This window comes from Manacus vitellinus, unplaced genomic scaffold (assembly GCF_001715985.3).
Source record: "Manacus vitellinus isolate BGI_N305 unplaced genomic scaffold, ASM171598v3 scaffold_29_pilon, whole genome shotgun sequence".
In the NCBI taxonomy this organism is placed as follows: Eukaryota; Metazoa; Chordata; class Aves; order Passeriformes; family Pipridae; genus Manacus; species Manacus vitellinus.
The window spans coordinates 4,457,036-4,473,573 of NW_021940207.1; the positions used below are offsets into that span (position 1 = coordinate 4,457,036).

General features: G+C 43.0%; 1 protein-coding gene across 1 annotated transcript in view; it reads left to right on the forward strand.

Annotated features, from left to right (window-relative positions):
• Positions 1–16,538, forward strand: part of LPP (LIM domain containing preferred translocation partner in lipoma) — a 311,735-nt gene that overhangs the window by 278,846 nt on the left and 16,351 nt on the right. The window contains exons 11-12 of the mRNA XM_029960801.1: positions 12,772–12,950; positions 15,976–16,096. Of these exons, the coding sequence (XP_029816661.1) occupies positions 12,772–12,950; positions 15,976–16,096 (300 nt within the window). The remainder of the gene's footprint in view (positions 1–12,771; positions 12,951–15,975; positions 16,097–16,538) is intronic.

A 16,538-nucleotide genomic window follows, 5' to 3' on the forward strand; every position in this document is an offset into this window, starting at 1 on the left:
TCCATGGGGATCCTGTAGCTACTGGTCTGATGGCTTAATAATGTGCTTCTGAAATGGCTGCTTTCCACTGCTGCTTCTCTCTTGGGCCAGATTTCCAGCAAGACTCCTTAGCTGCCCTTGCAGAACTGGCAGGACTCATGCTACATGTGAAGGAGCCAACATTAATTTTTCCGTAGGAAAACTTGCAGGTAGGGCAGAGCTGGGCTAATGCTGCCCTAGCAGCAAACTTCGAAAAAGAGGATGACTCAGTAAGCCCTAGATCACTTCCTTGTTCTCCACCCTTCCCTGCCACTCCCTGTCCCTCTGTCCTTCTCCCTCATCTCTTTGGAAGCTGGTGTGGGAGTGTGTGCAGGGAGGGACCACTTTGCACAGCAGCCACTTTGCACTTTGTACAGTGCCAGCAACAAAATGTGTTCCTTTCATTAGGAAGCCACCAGCACTTGTCCTTATTGCCTGCATTAGCTGGATCACTCAGGTTCAAGAACCTATACTAGGTTGTCTTGTCCCTTTTCACCTGGGTCTGGTCCATAGTTAGAGCCTGATGAAGAATGGCCCTTCCCTCTTTTGTTCCTCATAGGTCCATTAAATTGGAAACTGTGTATGGAAAGATGTGGGCCTGTACCAGTTTTACTTTGCATGAACTGCTCGGCAAAACATGAGGGTCAGATTACTTTGGGTGTTCAGATGTTTTTGCTGGGGAGATGGCAAAAATTTCTGGTCCTCATAAAGGAAAGTTGGAAGTAACTTGTATTAGGATGGAAATGAGCAATTCAGCAGTTATACTGGGAAACAACCATTGGTGCAGGTGATCTCAGACCTTTTAAAATACTGTGAAAAGCACTGGAGCATGGTCTTTTCCACTGTTATGGAAAGAAAATCCCCATAACAGAATGGAACAGTTACAGAACAGAATGATCCTGGAATAATGTTGGGTTTTCCTCTATATTCCATAACCACTGTGATTTCAACCTGGGAGTCCATACACTGAGAGGATGCTATTGACTAGAGAATGGACATATTATATAATATCTATTATACATTCAGTGTGTTTATATAAATCCACATTTCTTATGTAACTGTGTCACTAGGAAAACAGTGAGGTTGGACAAGTTGGTTTCTCCTGCTGTTGCTGTTCTGCTTTGCTTGTTGATTCTTAAGCACTGTCACAAGACACTGGAGTTTTTGCTACTGCTGTGTGTGCCCAAGTGAATCTCTTTTCAAAAGCTCCATTCACGTTGGGTTTTGCTGTTTTTGTCGACTGCTGTTTCTTTTTTTAAGCATAATATTTGGCTGAAAGCCTTCGGTGTTGTTTTCACAAAGTCGGGAGTAATCTGGTTAGTGTATACTAGGGACTGACAGTTAGTTGACTAGCACAGTGTTCAGTTGCTGTGCTTTTCAACTTGAAATAACATCCAGGGCAGTCTCCTCAAGTGATGTAAAAGACCTGGTAAAGAAATGCCAACTGTCATCTTGATTTTTGGTCTGCTCTGCTCTGACATAAACCTTTCTGACAGCTCAAACCAGTGTCCTTCATATTCCAAATTAATCCAAAATTTCTCATGGTGATGAAAGGAAAAGAAATTACTTGAGTGCAGGTTTCCTTCTCCGAACATCCTTGACTAACCCTGCTGACACCAGAGAATTACCACCTACTTAGACGTACCCGTCTGCTCTTGATGCAACTTTGAGCCTAAGACATTTTTATTTGCTTTCCAACAGTTTTGCCATCCAAGATCTCAGTATCCAAGTCTCCATGTTGTCTGTCCAAAATAAGAAAACTGGTTTGGGGTTTTTTTACAGAGAGTCTTAATTTTTCTAGCTTGAGAGCAAAGGAGCAGTGTTAAGAAGTTAGATCAACTAGGCAGACAATTATGTTGCAAGGAATCTTCTGTCCAACAGTCTCACAACAGTATCTTGAGCAGTAGAGTAGCCCAAAGGTTTTGGTTTACACTTTTCACGTGTTGTTCCAGGAGGGATCTGATCTATGGTGTAGATATCTGTTTGTAAGGTTAGAAGGAATACTGTGCCATCTTTTCTCTCCCAGCTGTACAGCAAGCTGAGTTCTAGCAGAAGCACCCTCGGAGATGGGCTAGAGGTGCAGAGCAACTGATGTAAATCATCTCTGTCTTTCTGTGGATGAGGTCATCTCATATGAAGGAAGGAAGGTGATGGATGGATTCCCAGCATGGAACATCAGTCTCCAGCTTTCACTTTTCTCAAATCTCGCTTGACCTCTTTGGGAAGTTCTCTTCTCTGTGCTGTACCTTGTCTGGATTTTTCTTACATGGCTGTCTCAATTTTCCTTTTTTGTATCCCTTCCTTCTTTGTCAGTCTTATCTCAGCAGGTGGCTCATACTTGCTTCTCCAGACCAGGAACTGAAGGAAACATCCAGGTCACCTGAATGAAAAGAATAGGGATGTCAATGCATCTAAAAATAATGCCAGTACCTGCTAGGTGATATACTTGACCCTGGACTTACTCAGCAGCCTGGATTTATTTCCAATTAAAGTCTGACTCTAGATAGAAGAATGGGTGTCACTCCAGGGGATAACTCAGTTCCAGCCTCTGAAGAAATCCTGGCCCCCAAAAATATAACATTTCTAGTCTTGGTGGAGAGGGAAAAGAGTATAGAAATACAGTTCTTGCCTTACATTGACTCACTAAATTCTGTTTTCTGTTATTCTTGACAGTGACCTGTACTGGTTGTCTGTGGGCTGTACCCAGTGTTCTTTCTAAGTCTTTAAAAGTACACATTTCATTCAGGAAGCTTTCTTCAGGAAATAAGAAGCCCACTTTCCCCCTCCCTTAGGAAGGACCTCAGAGTACCCACAAAGTTTTTCAGCCCTTGTATTCCAGGCACAGATAAGTCTCCCATTGTCCTAAAGGCTCCAAGATGTTCTCCTCACATCAGGGACATAAATGCATTTGGCAACTCTTTAAGAAACATATCAGGGATTTGGAAAAATCATATTCTCACTGTCTCTTTGGGTAGCAGCAGCATCCAAGTGTTGTGAGAGTTTTGGTGGGGTTTTTTCCAAGCTTTATACTGGATTACGTTATCTATTAAATGCAGCTATTTTTATGCTGAACTGTTGCCATGACCTGTATTTCACAACTTGCACGTATACACTGAAAAAAATATTACCTTGCATTCAAAAGGTGTTTCAGTGAAAGCTCCATGAAATTCTGTGCAAAATCTCATTACCTTCTTGCTTGGGTTTTCAGTTTGTTTCATTTTGGGGATGTGTTTATTTCTCGGTAGTTCCAGGTGCCAACTTTGGTGCTCATAATGGAGATGTGACTTCTGTCAGAGCACCACCGGCCTCCTCATAGTTTACTAAACCCACTCCATAGATAGTGTGAAGGATAGAGGTAGAAAATAATGAAATATTGAAATTATTCCCTGAGTCACTGGGGAACCCAAGGACAGAAGCCAAGCACCCTTAGTTTCCAGTGCTCTGTCCCTGACACCAGAAAACATGACTTTCACTTGTAACTTATATGAGATGTTCAGGAGAAGTTTTGCACTGTTTGAGCAATTAGGGTGGTAAGGGTAGCTGTTAAACTGATATCTAGCTGAAATATTTAATTTATTTAGTAGCTATTAGAAGCAAATTAGAAATTCCCTTATCTGTGGCTTGAAATAAGCAGATGAAAATAGGTTGTCTCCTTTCCTTGTGGCTTAGAGAGATGTGGGATTTTTATTCTCAAGGAGTGAAGGGGAAGGATTCTGCCATTTTTTTTTCCTTACCAACTTCAGAAGAACCTGAACTCTTGAGTAGTAGCCGTGTCTTTTCCCTTGGTTTCTCCAGGAAATCTCTTGGAGAGCATAGGAAGCAGAAAATGCCAACTTTAAACAGGTTGTAGTTAAAAGAATAATAGTGTTCAATCAGTAACCAAAGCAAGCTCAGCTTTGCTGGATGCTAGTTTACTGACAGAGTTTCCAATTAAAATTTGTTTTCCATGTTGATCAACAAGGTTCCATTTTCTTGATGGTTTTTATGTCACAAATTCTTGCATTGCTCGGAGAATCCTTGAGGAAACGCATGGCAGGCGAGAATTCATTTCTAATGTAAAAATACCAAGAAAGAGGAGGGTGAGGGGAACTATAAATAACCACCAAGATGTCACAAAGTCAGTCATTTTTTCCTCTGCAAGTCAGCTTTAGCAGTTAAGGTCAAGATAACATTTCCATGTCAATGGTCAGTTACATCAAAATTCTAAAACAGGAATATTGAATGGAATTTTGGATTTTTTTTCTTGCATTGTGCCCGGATTTGACCAATTTATAGTCTCTTTGGTCTGCCAGCTCAGAGTTCCAGTGTTATTTTGGTTAAGCTCTTTGCCAGAGTGGCAAGCTTGGATTGGAACATTGGGTTTATTAAAGGCTATGAAATTAAATTCACCACCAAAAGAAAAGAAAAAGAGCCCACTTCTTGCCGATAGTCACTTCTTTATTTCCTTTGATGCGGCTCAGTTTGACTTGAATTTTAGCCTAACAATTTCTATACAATTTTGTTTTGTTTTTGCAAAGTTCTAATCAGCTTAAACTGCAAACAGTTGGAAATGCCTCTCTAACAGCTTCCTTGGTGTTGCTAATTAGGCTTGAAATCTCTTGTGTTGTCCACAATTGTGTCTAAACAAGGAGCAGAGTGTATGTGCTCGCTGTATGCCACATCTCCCAGCTGCATGTAATTCTGCTGCCTGCGCAGAAAGTAATCGCAAGGGGACAGAACCTATAGTCTTTATTTAGGCAGAACTCCCGGGGTGACGTGCAAGGTCAGGCACATCGTGTTTTGAGGGAAGAGATGGATTTGATGGTGAGAATGTGTACAGCAAGCAGCACTACATCTGTAGCACAAAGACTGGAAGTGCCTGGCCATAAAGAACAGCTCTGCTTTGTCCCCCAGAGCACTTTGTACTGCAGAGCCCTGAGTTATGATCTGTAGGTGCTCTCACCTGACGTGTGTTAATAATAGATAAAAACACAGGGCTATCAAAACCTACCACGTATTCTCCCTGTCCCTCAGGAGCAAAGCTAATAGAATATCATAGTTTTTAAAGCTACCAAGGTTCACTTCAATGGGAAAAGAGCCCTAACAAATCCTCGAACACATCTTTCTGCACTCGGCAAAGCCATGGGATGATTTATCTCTAGGTAGCGACCGCAGTGGTGTGAAGCAACACTAATCTGCTGAGGCATGGCTGCCTTGTGCGACGCGGGCCAGGGATTTCCGCGGTAGCTCTGTGCCAGTTCGCCTGAGCTGCAGAAGCCTTGAACAAACTGTTTACCTCTGACATTCTGGAAGGGATTTTGAGGGATTTCCTTCAAATTAGAAATCTTTGAAAATCAGCATCCTGCGCCAGGCGTTGTATTATGCAACGGCTTGGAATGAAGGTCTGGTCGTGCACTTTGGATCTTCTTGGATTGAAGAAATCAGAGATGGAAACTGTCTTATCAGATCATCCCTCCCTGCCAAGGCAGGCTTGTCTCCTGTGCTCTGCTGGTGCTGCTGTGCTTTATGAATGCTCCTTTCCCTAGCACTCTAAAAGCCTGCCCCAGCTTACTGGTTGGATGTTTTCTGGACCACGTGCATTCCTGGTGTAGTGTGACTGACTTCACGTGGTTATACTGAGGTTCATACCTGCTGTTTGGTGTGCTTGGCAGTGCTAACACCAAGTGTGAGCTGTGCTCACCAACATGCACAATGAACTGCTTCAATTCTGTGGGGAGTGTGCAGATCCCCTCTTCTGGTGGCAGTCGACAAGATGTGAGAAGGTTTGGAAATGCAGCTTCACAAGAAAATTACTGAAGAAACTGGGGCTCATTACAAAGACATTTAATAATGTCCTTTTACATAGCAATTGCTAAGGATGCTTTCAGTTGTTTGGCTTACTGTAGTATTCAGTGCAACTGTAATTATTGTTGTTGAAAAAATTTCATATGCATTGACTTTTTATTCTCCATGCTTTTTTAAAGTCAACTCTAAATTAGAAGCATTTCCCCAGTATTAAATACTTTAATCTTGCAAATGGCTATAGACATCTTGGAATACTCTGAATAATAGTCAAATGCTGTTCCCCAGTACTGCACCTCCCAAAGTCACACCTGGTCAACTTTTGAGATGTGTTTCAATCATTACAGATTAAAAAAATTAATTTTTGCTGCTAAAAATACATTGTTTCCATTAAGTAACAATTTAGGCACACAGACTACTTCACAAGTATTTATCAAACCTAACAGCATCCAGTTTCTCACTGGAATATGTAACTTCTGCAGCCATTTGATTTACAGGCCAACTGAGGCGCAGAGCATGGGAGTGCTTTGCCTATAGCAGTTACTTGGTTTAAAAGCCAGAAGTAAAATCCAGGCTTTTTATCTTCCAGCCTACCACTTTGGAGGACAGTTCACGCATTTCTTACATTCATAGGCACAGCTGTTTTAAAGGGACAAAGATCTCTGTGTTGTCAGAGCAAGGAATTTACAAAAGATGAGTAGTTTTGAGTGCCAGAGAGTAGTTAAGTAATTTCCAATGCGAGGCTTCTTGTGGATTTTTAGCTGGAAGGAGTCAATGTGATTGTGGTTGGACACAGCATAATGCAGAGCAGATCATTTAACCCTGATGTTCCTTCCTCACTCTCAACTTGGTAGTACTAGAAACAGATGTGGGTCTTATCCAAACTAGCACTGAGCATCAGAGAAGTCTTGTAGTCCCTGCCTGTGCTATTCCAAACATTAATTAGATTCACCATTAAAAATATATACTATTCTGCTGGTAGTATGGCCAGCCTCGTGCCTTCCACATCCAGCAGCCTTCTGTAAGTTTCCTCTCCAGCCTTTGGTATGCTCAGACAAAGGCAAAGCCATCCCTCAGCCTTCACTTGATAAGACAGCTATCTTAGCAAGTGGAGCTCCTTCCTCCTCTCACTGTAGAGCATATTTTGACATCTACATATCATTTAAGAAGCATTTCCCAAGCGCTGTTCCATTTTCATCGTGGCCTTTCTGTTATTGCACATTTGTGGATTCAACTGTCTGTCATTGTCATCTTTGCTACTAACATAAGCCATAAAACATATCTCGTCTTTAATAGTTACAGGGCAAGGGGAAGGGACTCCTTTATCCTGTGTACTTAAGAGGACTTTCTGCCAGATTCTCCTCCAGCTGCTCCAAGTCCAAAACTACAAAGCTGAATTCAGTTTTCCTGAAGAAAAGCAAATTCCAGCAGAGGAGAAGCATGCCAGCCATGGTATTGCTACTGTGCTGGGAAAGCCACTAAAACCTGAGCCGAATGGAAGAACGATTTGAAAGCCACTGAATACAGTAACCTCTGGGGCCAGAGTCTGCACTGTGCAAGTGGGAGCTGCATGCACAGCTCAGACCAGTTACCAGCAAGGGTTGCCAATGTCATTTATTCCAGTATCTTCCTTTGCATCTCCCAGCTAAACAAGCTATACCATATAAAGAACAGCCTCACTGCTTACCATTGTGTGTGAATTAGGGGGTTTTTCCAGGGTATTTTGGATTGTCAGGGATCACATCTCTTGCCCCAACACACTGATACAGCTATGGCAACATGGTCTGGAGGTCAGAGCATCGGCTAAGGTGCTTCTGCAGCACTTTCCATTGCTGAAACTATCCCTCAGAGAGCAGCAGGAAGGGAAGGAGCATGTCACCCACTGCTAATAATGTGTTCAGCTGATCAGTCTAGGTGAGAAGGATTAACTCATGCCCAAACTGTCTCCTCAAATATGCAGGAAGGAATTTTGTGATGGCTTTTAGTGACTTAAATGTTAGTTTGCCAAGATTTACCCATCTGTGGAGGTAGCAGATGGGGAGCCTGAGGTGGAAATCGGGTCTTGGATTTTCCTTTTCTAGAAATAATGCCAAAAAAGTGTTTGAAACTGTTGAAATTACATCTTGACACTTAACCCCTCCACCAGTGTCTGCTTTATATATAATTTGTAACCCAACTATATATTTTCAGACCCAAAACCTAAATGAAACCATTTGAAATTATTTGAAGTGCACTGTTTCAATTGACCTGATCTAATTTGGGGTTTATAAATTCACCAGACTTCTTGAGATTAAAGTGTTCTGTCTTCACTTAAGTATGGAAACATTTTCAAGCCTCAAAAATTATCCCACAAAGGGGAAAATATCTGCTGCTCTGCTCTCCTTGCCGTCTGAGGAAATGAAGGACGGAGTCACAAGATTTAAAGCAAGTCACTTACCACACTTTCCTAAGTTACAGTTCAACTATAGTATTTGACCATGTGCCTGTTTTTAGCACAACAGTCACTTTTGATTCATGCAGCTTAATACCATCTCCTCTGCTCAGTCACTTCGAAAAATGTGTTTCTCCTGCAGTGCTCACAGAAAGTGAGTTTGCGTCCCTGTGCATGAGTTGCCAATGTAATTTATTCCAGCAACTTCCCTCCCCTCTCTGAGCAAAATAAGCAGTATGATGCTCATGTCCCTGTGCATGAGCTCTCCTCTGTCTGCTGTTCAGAGTGCAGGAGAGATTATTTATGTTCATTAGAGTTTGGGATGCAGTGCCAATACAGAAGAAGCAATGGCTAAGCGTCTGTGTGGCTCTTCTTGTGCACTCATTGCTAGGTCATTGTGGGAGTGTCCTTGTGTTGCACGACCTTGTGAGTTACTGCTGTCACCCAGAATTTGGTTATGATGGGTTATAATCTGCAGCATTAAGGAAGCAGGATGAGCTGCAGCCCATAGGCTGTCACTGCACCTCTGCTCCCCAAAGCTGTTTGTCACCTTGCCATCTGGGATGTGAAATTTTCAGGAGGGGATTCAGACACTTCCCAGCTCCAGTCTTCTGTGGCTCTTGCAACCCAGAAGTCTTTCCCAGCAGTCTGGGTTTTCACTTCATGTCCCATGTTTAAACCTAACATCTGCAGAGTGATTCCCTTTGGCTTTCTGTGGTTTCTGAAGGAACAAGTATTGCTATAGGGAGATCAAACAAATCCCACCACCACTTGCTTCTAGATGCTTGGTCCCAAGCAGCTTGTTCCCACTTTGCCACTGATTGCGTTGTACATGTTTAAGTCTCTGAGTTTTTACTTGCAAGCTGATGCTTGATACCCTGGTCATTTCAGTTCTTTCTTTGTGTTTTACTGTACCTTTGCTTGGTGTTATTTTTCTGGCTGCTGTTTTAGGGTGCATTATTCTCTCCATGTGCAATTCTTTTTCTTTGCCGTGGGTAAGCAGTTCTGCCTTCAAAAAACATGGACCCAGACTCAGCTTTTAACATTGTGCCAACCTTCCATTTAGAAATGGATGGTTCCTTCCCTGCGCTTTTCAAGTCTAGATTGGATTTGGAGACACAAGTCTCTCTAAAAAAGAAGGGCACTCCCTGCTTCTTAGACAAAATATGGGAAAAGGATAATAAATCTACCCCTCAGCCCACACTGGATTTGTGGTCCATATTCTTATGAATTTGACCACAGCCCCTAGGCCTGATTTTTCCTGACTGTTTCTCATCTTTCTTCTCTGCGCCTTGCCTTAGCCCTTGGTGTAGCTGATCAGAAGCACTCAGCTCTACCTGTTGATTACAGAGAGGGCTTGTAACAACAGCTTGGGAGAGAAGAAAAAAAATAGGGCTGCTAGGCATTTTTCTTCATCTTGTTTGGCTTTTTGTAGATTTGTAAGCTCCGGGAGGTGTTAGGAGAGTTAGCTAAACTGTGAAAGAGAGCAAAATCAAGAAGCCAAATTTATAATCCAACAGGGATGCTGTTCTCATAATGTGCAGAAATACCTTTGTGCAGGTTGTTAGCTGCTGGGGCAGCACTTTGGCATGTGGGATAACCTGATTAGAGAGTCAAAGAAAACTCTGTTAGCTCCACAGGCCAAATCCTGCCTTACAGCAACCTGATGTCAAATGGGTGTGAATCAAGGAAGCTTTCCCATTGGCATCATCTGGTAACACCTTGAAGAGAAGGGTCTGAGCCAGGGTTCTAGCAAGGAGAGTGACTTAAGCAAATACACTCCCAGACAGGGAGTGAGCTGGAGTCTGAAACTAATGACTTTGTTTTTCCTCACTGGTACAGACTTTGAAGGATGAAAAGAATAAATTTCTCAGGTCTAGTTTTCAGGTTGTATAGAAGGTTTAATCGGGAGTTGGTTAATTTAAAATGCTTGTCTTACTTAGCTGCGAGAATGTCAAACAGTGTGACTGAGCTGAGATTTGGGAGCAGAAGATGTGTGTTTTCAGAAGGCATAACCCATAAGGGTGATTGCCTGCTGTCCTGGTCACTGGGAAACTCCCACCGAAGTCAATGTTAACATGAAAATTCAGACAAGATGGTTCTAATGATCCCTTGCAGTCTTAAACTCAGTGTATCTGAAATGTGTGAGCAGGAGTTAGAGCTGTAGTGAGAGAAGTTCCAGGCCATGGTGTTTGGTGCTAAATCCCCTTGCAGGGTGGATTGGTGCTGCAGGGTTCTGCTCTGTTCACAGTCCTGCACGGGCTGTGCTCAGTGCTGCTGTCTGGAGGGCCTGTCCCTAGGCAGTGGTAGCAGACCAGGGGAACTGCTGGGCTGATCGGCCCCCAATGTGGTTGTATGCCAGGGAACTCCTGGTCATGTTGTGGGTGCTCAGTGTTTATCAGAATTCAAAAATTGTCAAGAAAGTTCGTGGGAGAAACATGCCACTTGAGGCAAAATATGGAAAGCCAAGCTCTGTCTCAGGAAGTCCCTAAACCAGAAATCAGTGGAGGCTGGAAGCACATCCTAAGGAATTGCTGTATTTTGCTAGCCCTGTTCTCATACTTTGGCCTCTGTTGCTGGCAACTGTTGGAAAAGAAGCAAGCAGTGACTTGGTGAGGCAAACCAAGTACTTGTGTGTATTCAGAAGGTGTCATAGCAAACGCCTTATGAATGGCACAATCTTCCATCAGTATCCGCAGGTATGCTGCATTCCTTCCTTGGCAAAAAAATACAGAGAACAGCTTGGATGTGGACTGAGATGATGTGATCTGCTTATGCAAAGCAAAATGGCAAATTTGCCAGGTTATTTCTCCAAGGAGAAAATTATTGACCTTGCTTTTTCTGGCATACCAGCTACTGTTATAATGATGATGATGGTGACAGCAACCCAACAGAAGGGCCAGCAGTCATTCTTTCCTGCCCATTATTACAAGGTATAAAGCAAAATCCAGTCTGAATTCAATGCTAGTCTGGCTCTACTCTCTTTACAAATCTGTGAGGCAGTACTCATATGGTTTGAAATTCAGGACTTTTCGTATAGACCTTTCCAAAAACAATCCTTTTGATCTTCTGATATGAACTTGTGTATTTGTATGTTTGTACATTACCAGTCACGTGCAGCCCAGAGATATGTATGATAGGAAATGTATGAATGTAGAAGTAACCTTTCTGAGCTCCTGGGTGATTCATCTGACAATACATTTTGGCTGCACATGTAAGGACTGGATCTTGCCCCTGAGAATATTGGCTCAAAGAAACAATAACAATGCGGTCAGTCAAAGCACTACTTTCCCTGGGAATTTTGTTGCATGAGGAAGCAGAAGAACTTAAGCCCTCCTGTGCTAGTCAACATGATCTGCCTTTCAGCAGCTTTTTATGCTTCTATCCTGTTAGATTTTTTCATTTCTCCACCCTCCTTATTTCTATCTATCTAAATGATAATCAGTAGTGTACTTATAGATTTTTCTCCCTCACCCAAGGTGCAAATGCTGATTGATGACATTATTTGATAACTTCAGGTGCATGAAGCAAGAATGGTAGATTAAGTTTGCTTTCCTAAAGTCCGGTGAAATGATCCAAATCATATTATTTGCACCTATGTGGTTTGCACTCTCCATTTATGGCATGTGTCTTTAAGTGCTTGGTTTGAAAGGGTAAGTTACCCAGCTGGTGTCAGAAGGGCTGGTGTGGCTCACACACAACCGTCTGAAACAAAATGATCTTGGTGTTTCTATAATTAACTGCAGGGGTGAGTGAGGGTTGAAATGAGTTGAATCATTCAACGGACCCCACTTGAAAGGTGGGAATTTTTTTGGCTCCAACACTTCAGGAGCAGTCCAATATGTAAAACCTGCGCAGCAAGGATCATGGCCTTAGAGCTGGCATTTCACAGTCATTATCTCAAACACTGTGGGCCAGAGATAAATGAACCATTTAAGTCATCCTGAACTCCTGTCCTTGTGATGCTTTCATTGCAGCCTCTGCTTTGCGCTCTCCCCAGACTCAACAGTATTCTCTGTGGTGAGAGAGAAGATCAAGATTTTCACACAAGGCAGATAAAGATTTTTATGGGATCTGTATTGGCAGAGCAGTTAGGGGGTCTCTGTGTGGCCCCAGGAGATTGCACTTCAGCTTTGCACTGATCGCTGTTGGAGCTTGTCTCTAATCATCTCCGCTGCAAAAGGTCACTCAGACTGGGCAGTCCACAGGCAAAAGCCCAGGAGTGCAGGCTGCAGAACTCCTTCATGTGCTACTGGCTGCAGAAGCTGCAGTGTTTGACACACCCACCTGATGGGCCATCTCTGATCGTTTATCAGAGCTGCTGAGAGAAGGCTCTGGTTTGTGTTGTCACACTATATAAAGGCTTGACCCAGGCCCTGTGCTGTTATCATAGTCTTTGATAACTGTTGACTGTACTGCACTTATCTAGAAGAAATGGCTAAAGCTTCCAAGTAGACCAGCAGCAGCCTTCAACCCAGCTGACCTTTGTAGATGTTCCACTGAGATGGTGCTCACATCTGTTGTGTATGTTTTCTTTGCAGAATACTTTGGAGCAATGCAGTGTCTGCGCAAAGCCCATCATGGAAAGGATCCTCCGAGCCACTGGGAAGGCCTATCATCCCCACTGTTTCACCTGTGTGATGTGCCATCGCAGCCTGGATGGGATCCCCTTCACTGTGGATGCTGGCGGGAACATCCATTGCATCGAGGATTTCCATAAGTATGGCCTAAGCTGCTGTCAGTGCTTTGCTTATTGTCTTTTTTCGTTTGTCCCTAAAAGTCCTCCTTGTTCAGCCTGAGATCTGAACCCTCTGCCATTTCCTCCCAAGGCTCTTAAATACTAGGCAGAGCTTTGCTCTAAGCAGGCACACCTTGGCATACAAGATTAATTGGTTAGGGACTGATGCTGCTTGATCCCTGTTTCACTTAGAGCTGAATTCAGGGATAACCTCTGTGTTCCCTCTGTTTTAAGTGCTCTGCCTTCCCCTGCACTCAGTATGTGCATGTTTCTCCTCACTGCCTGTACCTGCACTTTCACATCAGCATCTCCCTGCTTTTTCCACTGAGCAATTAAGAGAGGTCTTGTCCTGCTGCACTCTGCAGGTGTTTGCTTACCAGCTAGAGGGATCTCTGTGGCCACAGGCTGCTCAGAGCTCCTTTTGTTTCTAGTTGCTAATTAGCTTTTTAAAGCTGCTGAAAATACAGCCCTGGTAATAATTTATAGTGAAACTGCTATTTAAAGTAAGTTGAAAGGTAGAGTTTCAAGTAATTTCTGTCACTGCCACGCTACCACCCCCATCATCACAACTAATCTAGGGAAGACAGGTAGATATAATCAGAGCACAAATGTTTGCCCTGTATGGAAAAGACAGATACACTACACCCCTCAATTAAAAGATGAAATCAATACTGACAAATGTGAGTTTACATCTCAACCATTTATCTCTTAATTTCTAAGGGGGTAGACTTAATTAGAGCCTCGTGACATCAGTGTGTGGGTCTGAAAGCTCAAAGAAGTAGGCTGACTTGACAGAAAGGGAAGCAGCCACAATCAAATGGCGTGTTAGAATCCAACACAAGGATATTCCCTGTAGCTCAGCTAGGCTGGGTTAATTGGCAGCTGCTGTATTGCCTTGCTTTTCTGTGCCACCAGTTGTATGTTAAGGTAAAATGTGGTCCTGAGCAGAGGTCCAACAGGAGGTTTATGCACCACTCGGGCACCTGAAGGGTGCAATTTGGAGGCTGCTCCTTCCACAAGCCCCACAGGCCAAGGGCTCACATGCTTTCAGGAGAAAGGCTTGATGTCCCACTCTGAAGTCTTTTGGCAGTGACTGCATATGGACCTCGGGGCTCTGAGAGTGGGAAGTGGGAGGCTGTCAATCCAAGGAAAGGACATAAAAATCACTGAGTGAAAGACTGAAGGGAAGATGATGGGAATAGCATGAGATCCAGTGTGACACTCAGGATGTTTTTGGCCAGCCACACATTTCGCAGCACTTTGCCCAGCCCAGTTTTAATTGATTAGGGCTCCTTATCTGGAGGTTGAGTGTTCTACATCTACATCCTCTTGATAACAAAACTGTAGCTGATGCTCACACTGTCACTCAGCTTCTCCCTGAACTCAGGCCCTGAGTAGCACATCCACAACCCCCAAAATCTGCAGGAGTTATCTCAGGGTACTGGAAGATAATATTTGGCTCATATTGAATTATTGACTGTAGCTTGGACAAAGAAATGTTGAAGTATTTTTAAATACCACATTTGAGCTAAATGGCACAAGGAAGTGCCTACATGAAGCAGCATATAATTAATTGCGATTACAGCTCTGGTCATATCATGATCCATTTAAGTTATTTTTCAGAGCGCTCGCTATAGCCACTGTTTAATTCATTTTTTCGTTAGATCGCAGCTACACAGACATCTTTCATCTGCTGCCAGTGAAATTAATATTTTTCTTTATTCCTAGTACAGATAGATTTCTTTTTTTTTCTTTTCTAAGCTAGTTAATTCTGAGATGGTTCATGTGACAGGCTGGGTGGCAGAGTCAATCTTTAGTAGGCATTTCAGAAGAGAAGGGCCTTTGATCTCCTCATGTTCTGATGTTTGCCATAAGCTTTGCCCTCTGTCCCCCATAGCCCCTGACCCCGGCTCTCATTATACGGCAGCAGATTCTGTAGGTGTAAGTTTCCTTTTATGTAACCAGAATTTGCAGCCAGGGAATTGGTACCAATAGGTTTTGAACCAAAACAGCACATAATGTTTCACCACAGGCTAAATGTTCCCAAGCATCCCCACCTGCCTAGGAGTAGAGATGGCCACTTCTCATGGGAACTCGGGGGAGCAAAGCCAGAGTTAATATAGAACCCAGGTGAATTAGCCAGAAGGGCATATGGTGAGCAGTATAAGGGGAAAAATAAAGGCCTCTGCTTCTCTTGATCCCTGAGTTGACCCTGATTCAAGTGAGTCCCTTCACGCAGTGAGTTATTATCCTTATACAATTCTAAGGCTGACTGGAAGAGAGAGCATTGGTGTCTCTGCACCCAGACTTGTTCCCTTTTAGGCCTGGGCAATCTGCTATTGGATAACTGAGAGCTGGTTTTAGCTAGAAAATGCAGCAAGTCAGAATTGCCCTGATCTTCTTATTTGAGAGTGAGCCAGGAATGTGCTCCTGTGTGCATAAGTGGGTAAGATGGCTCCGAATTTTAAAGTGGATGGGATAAACCTCAACAAATGAGTGTGGTGCATTCTTTTTACCATCTGTATCAAGACTTTTAACCTATTTGTTCCAATCTCCAAATTTTAATATTTTGGGGTTTGTTTTCAAGAGATCCTCCTGAAGCAAATTGTGGTCATCTTTCTAACCTTGGGATTTGCATGGGCTTTCTTAGAGAGATGGTTAAGGGTTATGGCAGTGCACAGATGCCACAATTATGGGACATTCACCTTAGTTGTTAGTTAGGACAGGCACAATATGCTTTGCTGCCTGTCAGATGTTCTTTGTCCTCTCCTAAAAGTCTGCAAAATGTTCTTTAATATCCTACAAGCCCGAAAATACATTTTAAGACTAAAGTACTCCTTCCTGTCTTCTTTCCAAAAAGGCAGCTGTGCAAAGCTCCAGCTGTGACGTATGTGCACGTACATAAGTGTGTTTGTACAAATGCACGTGTTTCTGGCTTGCTGGTCCAGTTAACAAAAACTTTCACTCCAAGTTTGAGGATGACTGAGACTGTCTCTTCCTTCTTCAGGAAATTTGCTCCGAGATGTTCTGTGTGCAAGGAGCCCATCATGCCGGCCCCAGGACAAGAGGAGACCGTACGCATTGTTGCCTTGGATCGTGACTTCCATGTCCAGTGCTACCGATGTGAGGTTAGTATTCCAATCACTGTGTGAAGAAAATCTGTGAAGGACAGAAAGTAAAGATTGGCTTAACTTCATCACCACCTCATGGTATGCACACGACAGGTATAACCTATTGTAACACTGGCTGTACAATCAAATTACTTCATTGACTTCAGCATGCAAGGAATTTTTCCTCATATATATCAACGCAAATGAGAAGAAAATCAGGTTCCTTGTTTATAACAGGTTCATTAGGAGAGCAAGAGAATGTGACTCAGGTAATTAGGGCTTAATATTTGAGAACTTCATAAATTATAGCTTGGATACAAACGTAGCTCATGTTTATGTTCTTAAAATGAAAGCTAATGCATGTTAGAATTCGAGCAAGATTGTACAGGAAACTCAGCATATGGCTCTGGGTTGAAGAATTTTAATGGACACATAAACATGATCATTCTTGTTTTGTGCA